The 13,122-nt window shown below is 31.4% G+C and overlaps 3 protein-coding genes across 8 annotated transcripts in view; 1 reads left to right on the forward strand and 2 right to left on the reverse strand.

Annotated features, from left to right (window-relative positions):
* Positions 1 to 13,122, reverse strand: part of LOC121117966 (XK-related protein 6) — a 492,224-nt gene that overhangs the window by 350,263 nt on the left and 128,839 nt on the right. The gene's annotated exons all lie outside the window — the stretch shown is intronic.
* Positions 1,047 to 2,586, forward strand: LOC121118617 (trypsin epsilon). Its single transcript, XM_040713199.2, has 5 exons — positions 1,047 to 1,202; positions 1,262 to 1,527; positions 1,793 to 2,009; positions 2,074 to 2,399; positions 2,459 to 2,586. Exons 1-5 carry the CDS (start codon positions 1,136 to 1,138, stop codon positions 2,471 to 2,473), a joined length of 891 nt encoding a protein of 296 aa, XP_040569133.1. The 5' UTR covers positions 1,047 to 1,135; the 3' UTR covers positions 2,474 to 2,586.
* Positions 6,990 to 13,122, reverse strand: part of dachs (unconventional myosin-IXb-like dachs) — a 185,278-nt gene continuing 179,145 nt past the window's right edge. For all 6 annotated transcript variants that reach the window (XM_071890594.1, XM_071890603.1, XM_071890602.1 and 3 more), the window contains 9 exons: positions 10,669 to 11,016; positions 10,090 to 10,602; positions 9,869 to 10,015; positions 9,490 to 9,807; positions 9,033 to 9,225; positions 8,551 to 8,969; positions 7,662 to 8,225; positions 7,501 to 7,600; positions 6,990 to 7,439 (listed from right to left, as the gene is read on the reverse strand). In XM_071890594.1, coding sequence (XP_071746695.1) covers positions 7,300 to 7,439; positions 7,501 to 7,600; positions 7,662 to 8,225; positions 8,551 to 8,969; positions 9,033 to 9,225; positions 9,490 to 9,807; positions 9,869 to 10,015; positions 10,090 to 10,602; positions 10,669 to 11,016 — 2,742 coding nt within the window. In that variant the 3' untranslated portion in view covers positions 6,990 to 7,299. The remainder of the gene's footprint in view (positions 7,440 to 7,500; positions 7,601 to 7,661; positions 8,226 to 8,550; positions 8,970 to 9,032; positions 9,226 to 9,489; positions 9,808 to 9,868; positions 10,016 to 10,089; positions 10,603 to 10,668; positions 11,017 to 13,122) is intronic.

Consider the following 13,122-nt stretch of genomic DNA (forward strand, 5'->3'; position numbering starts at 1 on the left):
AGAATGATTCTTAATTAATTTCAATATCTTTATGTCTGGCCAACGCCGGGCGAATCTACTCTAGAATATAACTAAGTGAAACATAATTGGGGAAGTAAAAGGAGATACATTATTTTTCCAATATTTGGCTTAAGTAATGTGTATCTCGTGTTGTATAAATGCGATTAGTTTACCTAGATGGTGTCAAAAAGATGACATTTCTTACTAAAATAAATTCAGACAGTTTTGTGACAAATATTTTGATAGTAGAACGTCAAGTACTTTTTCAACTGCCTATTCATCATAGATAGATTGCTCACATGAGTGATCCGTATTAACACCTTCTTCATTACCATTATTTAATGCATATGAAAAGTACTTTGAGTATGAATCAAATAGTGCAAGGTTGGATGTCTTTCATTTAAGCTCTTGTTCTAATCGAATCCCATTTCATGAAGATTTTTTATTTTTATTTTTCTGCATATATTTTCAAATCGACAAAAGATGAAACTACATTGTGTATGAATATCCATCGTTCTTTTAAAATGCAATCAATAATCATATAAAATATTATTTTATGCGAAATTATACTTGTGGAGATTACTAAACCACCATAGGAAAAAAAAAAAAAATTTAAAACTCTTTTACCACAAGTAGCAAAATTTTTGCAAGAACATAAATATTTAACTCAATCAAGTCAAATTGTATCAACTTACTGAATAATCAAATTGAATGTGAGGGTCATATAAGCAAATGTCCTAATTTTCTTTATGGAATACCCTTTAAAATTGAAGGAAGCAAGAGTTGATATTATCATAAATACCCAGGATGCAACTTTGTTATAAGAATAAAAATAATGATTAATATTAAATAATGATTCAAAAAGAACTTTAAAAATCATTCACTTCTTGTTACCAAGTCCATGTGACATGTTCTTTTGAAATATTGATAGTCTACTATTACATATATCTATAATAAAAATAGCACACAAAAAAAACACTTGTACTTTGGTACACTCGGTTCTAAAGTGATTATTTTATAAATTATATTATAAACACATTTCTCCACTAAAATTTTATGTTTCAGAAAGGATATAGATATTTGACAGTTGATTTTTAGAAGTCAACGTTAACAATACATTTCCATAGACTACAGAATGTGGAGCTTACTTGTACTTGTTATAGTCCTTTGTTTTTCTAGTTCTGTATATTCATTTTCTACAGGTATAATTATTTTGTTTTTTTATCTATAGAAAATATTACTTTTATTGATATATTAATAGTGTTGTATGAATCATGTGGTTCATCCCCTTCAAAGAAGCAGAAGGGATGTAATCCGCGTTTGAACAGGATTACCAATGGAGTAGCGGCAGAAGAAGGGGAAATACCTTGGCAAGTATCCATTATCACTAGATATTTGGGTAATGATGAAGAGAATGAGTGTGGAGGATCGATTATCAGTAACAACTTTGTGTTAACTGCTGCTCATTGCTTTAATCCAATTATTATTCAAAGTGTTCGACATGAATATGATAGGGAAAGGATTTCAGTACGTATATATAGTGACATTTTTTGCTGTGCAACAGTGTTATTAAAAACATATTATATTTATATAAGTATACTAGCGGTCGAATATTATATTCTTAATTTTTTGTTCATTACTGAATAAGTCGTAGTGTTCATATATAAAACCAAATTAACTTAAGTGTGCAAAAAAAAATTAGAGGGATCGCTCTTACGATTTTTAGAGCTGTACAAAATCTTTTGTATTTGCTTTATTTTTTTCAAATTTTTACCAAGTATGACTTTTGCAGGTTTACGCAGGTGGATATAAAAGGATTCGGTCAGGAACAGAATATAGGATAAAGAGCATTATAAAACATCCAGACTATGCAATTAACAAGATTGGCCTGATCAACGATCTGGCACTCTTAAAAATGAGCAAGGACTTTGAGTTTTCATCAACCATTCAACCCATTTGTTTACCGTTTCTTAAACCTTCAATTCCCAATATAGGATCTACTATTGTAGGTAAGTATGAATTATAAATTAATATTTATCTAAATATGATTAAAAAATAAACCATCTTAAATAGGAAGTGGATGGGGTAGGAGGCATTCTCAGGATATTGGATGTCGACTTAGTCTTTTCAGAGGCGACATGAAAGTCTACAGTTCTATAAGTCGGAATTGCAAACCAGATATATTACAATATGCACCAGAAAATACAATTATGTGCGTTTATTTACCATCATCTTGCGCTTGCTCAGGGGATTCGGGGGGTCCACTAACAATGGAAGTGAATGGAATATGTACATTAGTAGGAGTTACTTCTCAGGGGTATCAATGCGGAGAGGTGGGCTATGGTTCCATGCATACAAATGTTTCGACCTTTTTGGATTGGATCCTTGAAAATATACATGTAGGTTACTTCCACTCAATCTAGATAGAACATTAAAATATCTTTGATTTTCATTATAGGAACGTTGCTCTTAACCGTTAAACAAATTAAACTAGTTGCCTATGTCATGTGAGGGATTTGTTATATATTTTCTTTTACTTTTACGTATTATATGACTCTGCTTTCTAAATAAATCTTTGTAAAAGTAGCACCTATGTCGTGATGAATCATTAAAGTTGTAAATTATAAACAGTATATACAGATATAAACATCCTAATTTTGACAATTTTGTAAGGGAATAGTCTGGTCGGTTCATTAAATTTGCTACCAACAGTTATAAAAAACAAACACAAATCCCATTCTGTATTTGGCAAGGGCATATGAAGGTTTGAATTATTATTCCATTTTCGATTATTAATTCAAATTTAATTATCAATACCAAATCAAATGAAAAACAAAAATAAAATAAAATTAGTAAGATAAATTGAAATGTCCAAGCAGTTTAGGGTATAGCTTACAACTTTTAGTTGATATAAGAGACATATATTAGACCGATATGGCCTTACAAATAAATTCATTATTATATTGTAACGAACATTTTGGTTAATTTATGTGCATTTTGCTGCATCCTATAGGGTAAATAAGACTAATTTGTTGCTTGAAAATGACAATAATTTGTCAAATAATACAAATGGAATCCACACTCAATTTTATTAAAAATCCTTCGAGCTTGCTTTTGTGTTGACGGGCTACATACGTCGTCTACTAAAGTTTCCATCAAATGACACCATCCATATAAAATTAACGGGTCAATGTACATAATAAAAAGCAGAGCCGAGGAAGGGTCCCCTTGTCGCACACGTCTTCTGTAATCAAATATAGCTGATTTGTTTTCATACTGAACTATGGTTTGGGATAGGGCTAGAAAAGCTCTAGCCATCCGAACGATAAAATCGCCTAATCCTTTCTTAAATTACGCTTTAATCATGAATTTGTGAGAGAGTGAATCAAAGGCTTTGAAAAATCAACAGTCATTAAAGAAACATTGTCAGATGATTCTAAAAAGGTCTGAACCGTGACAGGTATACTTTTCATTAATTTGTTTCCCATAAAACCATATTGGGCCATATGTAATATCTGTTTCAAAACTTGGCTCAATCTGCTTGATTAAAATGTAGGAAAAGGTTTTGATAACGGTGTATCAATGACATTGTAAGAAGAAATTTATTCCTTTAAAAACCCCTCAATCAAGAACAAATAAATACGCGAAGATATTTTCCTAGAATACTTGTCTTTCGTATAAAGGGTATGAGTAAATAGTCTTATACGTTTAAAGGGCTTGAAGCACCTTCTTGAAATGTGACGTAGACTAATACTATACAACAAAAGCGTCAGGCAAAAGTTGTCTCCAACACAAGTATAAAATAAAATATACGTAATTCTTGGTTCTATTTATTCAAGAAGAAAATGCAAGATAGGTTAAATGCTAATCGGTATTATATTCTAAAATTTAATTTAAATTCTTCTTATATACAAAATTATTTTTTTTTTTGTAAAATTTTGTCCTTTTATGTTTTTTTTACCTTTAATTTATTAAAAAATTGTCTTAAATATAGAATACTAATGGATAAAAATAACAAAAAAGTTAAGAATACGAAATCAAACCTCAACTACAATTAATAAATTATTCATAAATATTCCAGTAGTTCTAAAAGTTGCAACATTTTTTTCAGTTTTTGTTTACCAATTCTTCTCAAATGTTGATTGATTCTACATTGTATATTTGATTATTGTGTACTGATTACGAAAAGCAAATTCGAAATCAAACAATCAATGTTAAGAACACTTATATTAAGAAGAGATGGAGAAAAATCGACAGATTAAAAAAATAATGGTCACAATTAATTTTCAGTTTTTAACATTTTTACATTTTATCGGGAATAAGTTTCAGTATGTTTTTGAATTATTAATCTGGATGATATGCAACTCATTATAAAGCAATTTGAAGGATTTATTTGTATGTTACTAGTATGAGCCTGCCCTTTCCACGGACGCAGGTGGGGGGGAGACACATTTAAACTTAAACACAAAACTTAACTTATAACTAATATTAATTTATTCACTATTAAATATTATAATATTGATTTAACATGAAGAAACACCTTCAATGACATCACAAGCCACGATTTTATCTTTTTTTGGGGGCAACAAGTGGAACTGGACTGGATGGACATCATTCTAAAGACAGAGACTGCACCAAGTATTTTAAATAATTAGATCATCATCGAAGAATGGAACAATTTACAAAATTTATTTTCAGTCATTGAATCATTCATTTGATTAATGATGAAATGTATAATAAACTAGTATGAGCCTGCCTGTTCCCCGGACGTATGGGGCGGGTACACATTTGGACACGAAATGGTGGTGGTAAAATAATTTTAAAATTTTAAAAATAATGTTATTCATAACTTATGTTTGTCTATTTGAATCGAATGTAAAGTAACTAATTTATTCCAAATCAATAATTAAAAAAACCCAAGAATACAAAAAAAAAAAAAAAAAAAAAAAAAAAAAGGTATTCTCCTGGGTTTGATAAGAAAAATGATTATGTTAGTCCGAATTACTCCTAAATAGGTATTGTTACTCCCACAGATACGCATGCATTGAAGACAATCTAACAAATTGCAAAGATATCAAATAATCAGTAACAATAAACAGATAGCTAAGTAACAATCCTCTCAGTATTTAGCTAAACCAAATTAATGATTAATATTTTTTTGTTGATGTTTTTATATCACAAATAAACTTTATTAGCCTTTGTAAATTAAACCCTGTTCAACCCCATGTCAATAAGCTAACCTACTCCTAACTTGCATAAAGTAAGATGGTTTAATAAATACACCAACTGTATGACAACTTTAAAATTAATTTACCTCCAAATAAATTAGTATCCTGCTTCAATAGAAGTGTTCATTTGAATTGCAACAATTCAATACAAAATAAATGGTTAATCCAATCTCCCCTTTATCTTACTATCTAAAAAATTCTCATAAGTGATCATCCAAGACGAATTAACTAGCTAATAAAATCTTCCCTTCACTTCTTATTTTAATATTGTATAGAGCTAGAAGAAAACAAAAACTGTTGCTAGGCAGGAAAAACGGAGGAGGAAGATAGATATGTTTCTTTTTGTATATATAAGATACAAAACTAATTAAAAACATGCCTTATCTTTCAAAATAGCCTTGCCATCGTTTATAGCTCAACTCTACATAAATAGTATGAGGGCGGGGAATATTTTTCTAAATGTTCTTTAAGAGTTATGTTGATAATATGTAATTAATTAAAATTCCCTTACTACTCTTCCTCTGGGATCAAGGAAAATACATTTATGTAAGTCTCACGACCTTTAAAATAACCTAAAAATGAAAACATGCTGCTGCTGACCTCTTGGAAATATTAAAATATTTAACGTCTAACAAATTATTTACTTACTACTGGGCTCTAAATTACATAAATATATAAATTAATGCAAAATAATATGTACATACTAGTGATGTCACGGATCGTAAATCCAAACATATTTTTGAATTACTCAGCTGAGAAAAGCAGGGGTTCCCACAAACCGTTTTACAAAATAAGTAAAAGATCTGATTTTTGCAAAATGAACTCAATCGCGAGTTTGCACTGACCAACCAAGAATAATAAACCGTCATCCTTTATCTAGTGTGTGCTCTCCTTCCTTCAGAAAAGAGGAAACCAAGAAACGAAGACCGTGTTATCATTATTTTTTGGCTAAGTGATATCTTTTTTATATAATCTAGCCGTCCTCTATACTAAAAAAATTACTATATGATAAAATAGGGGAGGAGGATGTTAGTGTCAAGGTTTAATACAGAGTATTTGGTTTCATTTAACTTTTATGGCAGAATACGCATTGATTATTTTGTTGGGTTATTACTATTAAAAAGAAATAGGTTTATATTTTTACTGTAATTAAGAGCATAGGTTTTTTTTTTTAAATAAGAAAGCGTGTTACTTACTCATTTAAATAAATTAACAATATGAATTCTGAGAAGACAAGAAAAAATTGTACACGTCATGAGGGAAAATGCTTAACTGACGTCATCTGTGGTATCATAAAAAGTGACACCTTATGTGGTAAAAAGATACCAGTACGGCAAAAAATCTATTTGAGCTAACAGTTTGTTTTAAAGTTTTAGAGGGAAATAGGTCAAACTAACGTTAACATTGGCTCAAACACCCTCTACCCTGTGGCGACCTGTGGATTTTTAATACTCTAGGAAAAATGCTCCTTTTAAAAATTAAGAGAAAAATAACAAAAAAATTAATTGAAAAAGATTTTTTGCCACCCTTAGTAACAGCCTAGAACTTTCTGTCGGTCCGTATTACACAAGTACTATTTTTACACAAAATATGTTAAGAAAGAACCAAATCTCCAGTCCAATACAGGAACCGGACTGTAACAAGATTAGAGCCCCTAAAATTTAGAAGATAATCGGTTAAGATCCGGGAACGGTTAGATTAAAGAACTACAAAGAACCCAAAAATCCAATTTGAGGATACGTTATATGAATAATACATACATAAAAAATTAGATTTATTATAATTTTTAGATTTAAATTTACTGTCCTTTAAAAATAAAATTTTTTTGAGGACAAATACATTCTGAATGTAAACAACCATAGGTACGTACACGTAAAATAAAATTAATGTAAGGTTTTTACAGATTGTTTTCGAGGCCTATTTAATAATATATAATTGTTTGATATATTATTATAAACATGACTAGATATCAAAAACACTGAAGGGCCTCTATTTTATATATACATAAAGCAAGTATATAAATTTGAATGGCACAGAATCAAGCAACAACAAGTGATTTAAACATTTTTTTCTAAGCAGCTTTGAATTCTAAGAATCTATGAGGGATATGCAGAGTATGATTCTTTTTCTCAACAATCAAATGACTCCGACGTGTTGAAACCCCTATCACGATCACAGTTTCACCTTTTTTAATCAGAATATCTCCATCATCTGTAAATAATACAAATATTACTGTAAAAGTTACAACTTATTTATATCATTCAAAACTCACCAGGAAAGGAAGACTTCATCACTCTGGTCTGTGGAAAGTTTACTTTTTTAGTACCAGCAATAGTATAAGATCTACTTGGTGGCACGGGTGGTGGTCGTTCCTGAAAGGAGAAAAAATTAGTTAACTACTGTTGACGAATGAATGATTATAAATGCACTTACTAGATCCAAACCAAATAAGGCGCAGGTTTGTTGTATCGTTTGAAAATCACAACGATCACTGATATGACGACTGAATGTATTTTGTCCCGGAGGAGCTGAAGGCAACGCAGAGGAAAATCCACTCATATCAGGAGGAGGTGTACCCGCAATTGGTGCTGGACGAGGTCTACCTCCATTCCTCAAAGGCAACTCTTCTGCTGACTTAATTGGCATTACTTTCTTAATCATTGATCCCCTTATCTTTCGAGAAATGTATCCACGATACAGGGCTTGTAATTTAGTTGCACACATATTTCTCTTCAAATTACGAAGCTCTTCCAACTTTTGTCGTGCTCTTTCACTCAAAAATACATGTTTTCGTCCATGAGCCCACTCACCATTTCTTTGCGTTTTATTTAAGTCATGATGTTTTCTATCGGTGGAATCCAAAAGCTCAGCATCAGCTCTTCTTAGCCTTTGGTAGCAGTCCAAAATGATTTCACAGTCCTCCACTGCCTTTTCTTCAACTCGTCGTGATAGCATGCGAGAATGGTCAGCAAGGCAGCGATAGCGAGTGTTAAAAGCCTGAAAGTAAATTCGAAATTTTGAGTACAATGGTAAATCAAAGTCTTTTCTTGAGTGAATTTGCAAATAATTTGTTACTGTGACTTAAAGTTGAACTTTAATTGATTAAAACCTAACTAGACAACGAATATTATTTGATATAAAGCCATCAATTCAAAAAGAATCCCCATATTCTAACCAGTGTTTTATTAACGCCATGTACATGGCGTTAATAAAATAATTAATTGTACAACATTAAATGTAAATTAAGGATAACATAATGAATTTGATATCTTATGAAACAATCGTAATGTTATAGTTTAAAAAAATATAAATAAACACTTACCTTGAATCGCATTCGATGAGGAAATCCTCCCGACATTAGATTCACTGTTTCAAGAATTTGAAGAGACCGTATCTGTTGAGCAACAAGAGTTCTATCAAACTCTGTACTGGACTCTTTGTTATTTGGTTTGATGCATCGGACAAAATGAGGTTTAGCATGTACGAGAGTCCTTAAAAGATTATCCAATCGGGTATGAAAATCTTGGGTTAGTGTGGAAACAGGTTCATCCCCATTCAAGAGTTCAGGGGACGTAGAAGAGGAAGTGGGAGATATACGGAAAGATACTCCACGTGGTATTGTGTCTTGCGATCGGAGTGCCTTTATCTCATTTCCAAATAAATGAGTCGCAAACCCAAATTGACAAGTATCTCTATCAAAAACACAGAGAAGATCGTCAGGAATAACATCTCGATTTGTATCTGCAACGAAAAAAACAAAAACAATTATGAGTGATTAAATTTAAAAACATTCAATGGTCCTACCAAGGAAATATGAAGTATCGTACACAACCTGTCCAGCGTAATGATGAATGGCAAAGGTTCTACTAATATCACAATGCTTTGGCTCGAATAGTTTTTTATTATCCTTGTGCTGAATTTTAACCTTTTGAACATAGGTTTCTGGGCAACCTCTAACAGAGCATTCAACATCTAACATGCTTAATAAACCCGTTCTCTGAAAACCATCAAAAATTATGAAATATAAATTATGCTAATACTAATAAAATTAAAAAATATTGGATGAGATTGTTCAAATAATTCGTTAGAATGCACATCTCTTACATATATATTAAGAGTAAAACAGTTGATTGATTTTCTGTTAATTCTCAAAGAAAAAAAAGAGTTATAGTAAAAGTATGATGCATACGGAATTATGTACCGTATATTCCCATGATATTTTTGAATGAGCAAAAAACAGAAACTTAAATATATGACTTACAAGGGATGAAATGAGATCAATACACGGTACGTTATCCACGTAGTCAACAACCAGATCTGTAATAATTCCTTCGTCTCGGCAAGATTCAATACTTGACTTAAATATGTGAGTATTGTAAAAGTGTTGCATGGTTTCAGAACATAGATTAATGCACAAGTGTTCGAGTCGAGAGGGTTTTGAGTCCTCGAAACCAAACATGTCCAATATACCAATAAAACCATCAGTTGCATGTCGAACGGCATGGTTCAAAATAGCCATAGATTTGCTAGACTTTCGGGATCCAGCAGTACCAACAGTCGAGGCCTGATGACTTGCCACCTTAAAAGATATCTGTTTAGTCAAAACAATTTTGGTTCAAAGTATAGTATCAAGAAATTACATCATGTTGAACAGATTCGTTCGAGTCTGAGCTCATTGTTCCAGACATTGCACCCACGGGTCTTTTAAGACTATTAGCTCTTCTCACAATTGTAGCCACAGTTCTACAATACAACGCCTTTGCCAAGGCATTTCTTGTCGCTGCAGCCTACAACCAAAATATTTAAAAAAAAATGCATTATTGCTTTATCCTAACCCATAAATCAAGTTAGTTGAACTCACCATATTAATATCTGACATGGATTTCACAAGTTGACCTCTAACTGAATAAGTCCTAGTAGTGAGACCTTGCCATAAATGAGAAGATGGCACACCAAGGAGAGATGCAACCGAGTTTAATTCCTCTCTACCCACAACCTCAACTTCTAACCCCTTTCCTTCAGCAAAATCAATATTTCCGAGTAGGAGTATTGAGGCAAGTACTCGAACAACATCCATAAAAGGTATTCCAAGTATACCTAAATTTACTTTCCACTCCTCAAATCTCTCAGCATCTTGAGCTTCATCTTGTCTGTAGTCACCGGAGTTGAGAAAGTTCAAATCTCGGATGGTAAGGCCATCCAATCCTAAAGATCGTCGTTCGTCTTGAGATAAACCAGCTAACATTTGATAAAATATGTGATAGTTCTTCTCCATAGGTAGAGGTTGAACAACTCGACTTTGATCAAGGAAATAACAATGAATTTTGGTACGATATAAAGCACCATCAGAAACTTGAACTTCAATAAAATGACCCTTGAAAATAATAGTAAAAAAATATTATTTCACAAACAGTTTAAAGGGATTACAGGAAGGTCTTACAATTCTACTTGATTCCCGGTTGGAAGCAGTTTTAGCCATTCCTAGCGATCTCAAAACAGAAAAAGATGCAGCTAAATGCTTAAAAGTATCTGTTTCTTGACTCCCATTAGCTTGCTCAAATAATTGACGAAGCAATATCATGGACGTATACGACTTTCCAGAGCCTGATCCTCCAGAAACTATTAAAGCTTGAGGATATCCCGTCTCACTTTGAAGACGAACAGTCTCTTTTACTACTTTTTGAAGATATTTTGAATTTGCAGCTTGATTTTTCGTTGAGTCGAGAGTAAGTGGGTTTCCTACTTCCGTATATGGATTAACTGAGAGCACTATGGGCCCAACATTGGTCTAATAGGAATTAAAGAAAAAAAAGTAGATTAATTAATGACATTTACTGAATAATAATTATAATAATCAATCGGATAAAAATATACAACTCTCTAATTAAAACAGGGCGGTTGTTTCCCAAATGACATTCCCCTCCACATCCTTTATTAGTTGAAGGTACTTGTAATAATAATAACACAATAGGGGGCTCATATAAATAAAACATAATCATAATAGTACCAACAAGTTAACAAAAGAAATGTCCTTGAAAATTGGCAGGATTGAAAGTTCATTCGATGCAAAAAATATCTACAGTACGTACTTAATAGTTATGTATGCTAATTCTGGATGTTTATTTATACATCAACTCCTATCAAAACCACACAGAATAATTTTTTATACATACATAATAGTGTTGGATTTCTATCTGAAAATTCTAGACTGTTCTGAGACCTTTATAATTTTAACTAATTCGATCCAACTTCGGTCTGGACAAATCTAGTAGTAACACAAGGTTAGATTTACAAAATCGAACTTGATACGATGCCACGTCATTTTCTTTATTTAAGAAAAAAAAATTGAGAAAAAAAAATGACTTTTTTTAGAAAAAAAAATATATTTATATATATATATGTCTAACACAATAACAATCGGTGTGTTTGTTTCAGCTGTTGATTTTTCTATTCCTTTTCTCCATATCAGCATTTAAAACGTTGATTGGTTAAATTAACCAAATCTTGCCAAACTACTGTGAACAATTCCTAACAATCATCTAAATAAATAAAACAAAGTTAATCTGTTTGTCTAGGGAACATTGAAAAACATATCATGCTCAGTTATACGTTGGATGCTAAAGTATATTAAAAAAGTAAAGGGGAGTAAATATAATACATATATATAATTAATAACCAGGAGTTACAAAGTTAAAAATGGAGATAAAGAAAATTCATAGCGTTGCCAAAAACTACATACAGAAATAGCAGATTTCCTTTTAATATTCTTTTGAATACCTAGAAATTGTTATTGTAATGATTGGGAATTGCATTTTCTTTCATTGCCACAAGGATTGAATCATCATTTACTGCTCCTCCTCCTCAATCTAACATTTATTTTTGTAAACTTTCACATTTGACCTATTGCTTATATTATATTATGAGGACACAGCATGTACCGAATCACTAAACATTGTCCATTGCTACGTCATAAATATAGTATAGCTCAAACAACTCCTTACTCTGAATGGTAGTACTTATCTACATATATAGTAGTAAAAATATGAGGAGAGATGATGAAAAGAATCGTAAAGTCATAAAACCAGGACAAGCATGTAAATATTATCATCATCATTATTTCTCTTCAACCAAACCATACTATGGAAACATTCATTTTCAATTTATGCAAATACTTGTACAGTAAATAAAAAAAAGTGTACTGCTACTACAAGAAGGCTTTATATCATTAATAATAATTGAGTAGATATTAGACCTAGTATGGTTTTTCTTCAGGGATCTTGGAGTTGTACACCAACGAAAAATTTCCAAGAAATCTACCATTTATGAAACAAAGTTGAGATAAAGTTTTTAATGAGGATTGTTGACAAAAAATGTGCTCGAGAAAAAATATTATCTTGAACTCAATGAGCGGAGTTTTGCGTCTCGATCGTTCCTACAAAATGAAATATACTTTATATGTATGGACTTCAATGACAATTTCTAGGTCAGATGGAGTAATAGTAATATTATAATGTTTACTTATGTTTAATCAGTGTAACTTTATCCCACCAATTAAAGGAACATAAAAAAAATGATGCCCAAGAAAAAAACACCTCTGACAAAAACAAACAAATTAATATTGAATTCATCTTCTACATAAATAATGTAGGAATCATGAATTAATATAGAACCTTTCAATTATGTATACCTTACAGTGTATGTTTTCTTATGAGTATAAAACAAGTTACTTAGATTACACAGAATGAATTATTTACTATCTCATTCCGGAACTTATAGATATAACAAAATTTAGGTATTCGTTTTTCTGGATCATACTTAAGAACATTTTCTCAAGAAATGAGAAATCCTTGTCCCCTCTACGGCACCTTATTCTTCAACTTATGCTCTATAATAT

Source organism: Lepeophtheirus salmonis, chromosome 1 (assembly GCF_016086655.4).
Source record: "Lepeophtheirus salmonis chromosome 1, UVic_Lsal_1.4, whole genome shotgun sequence".
Classification (NCBI taxonomy): domain Eukaryota; kingdom Metazoa; phylum Arthropoda; class Copepoda; order Siphonostomatoida; family Caligidae; genus Lepeophtheirus; species Lepeophtheirus salmonis.

Excerpts from the sequence above, each read along its gene's own strand:
- LOC121118617 (XM_040713199.2), top strand. The coding sequence starts at position 1,136 with ATGTGGAGCTTACTTGTACTTGTTATAGTCCTTTGTTTTTCTAGTTCT. Across the intron at positions 1,203-1,261 it reads TGTATATTCATTTTCTACAG|TGTTGTATGAATCATGTGGT; the intron begins GTATAATTATTT and ends ATATATTAATAG. Across the intron at positions 2,010-2,073 it reads TATAGGATCTACTATTGTAG|GAAGTGGATGGGGTAGGAGG; the intron begins GTAAGTATGAAT and ends CATCTTAAATAG.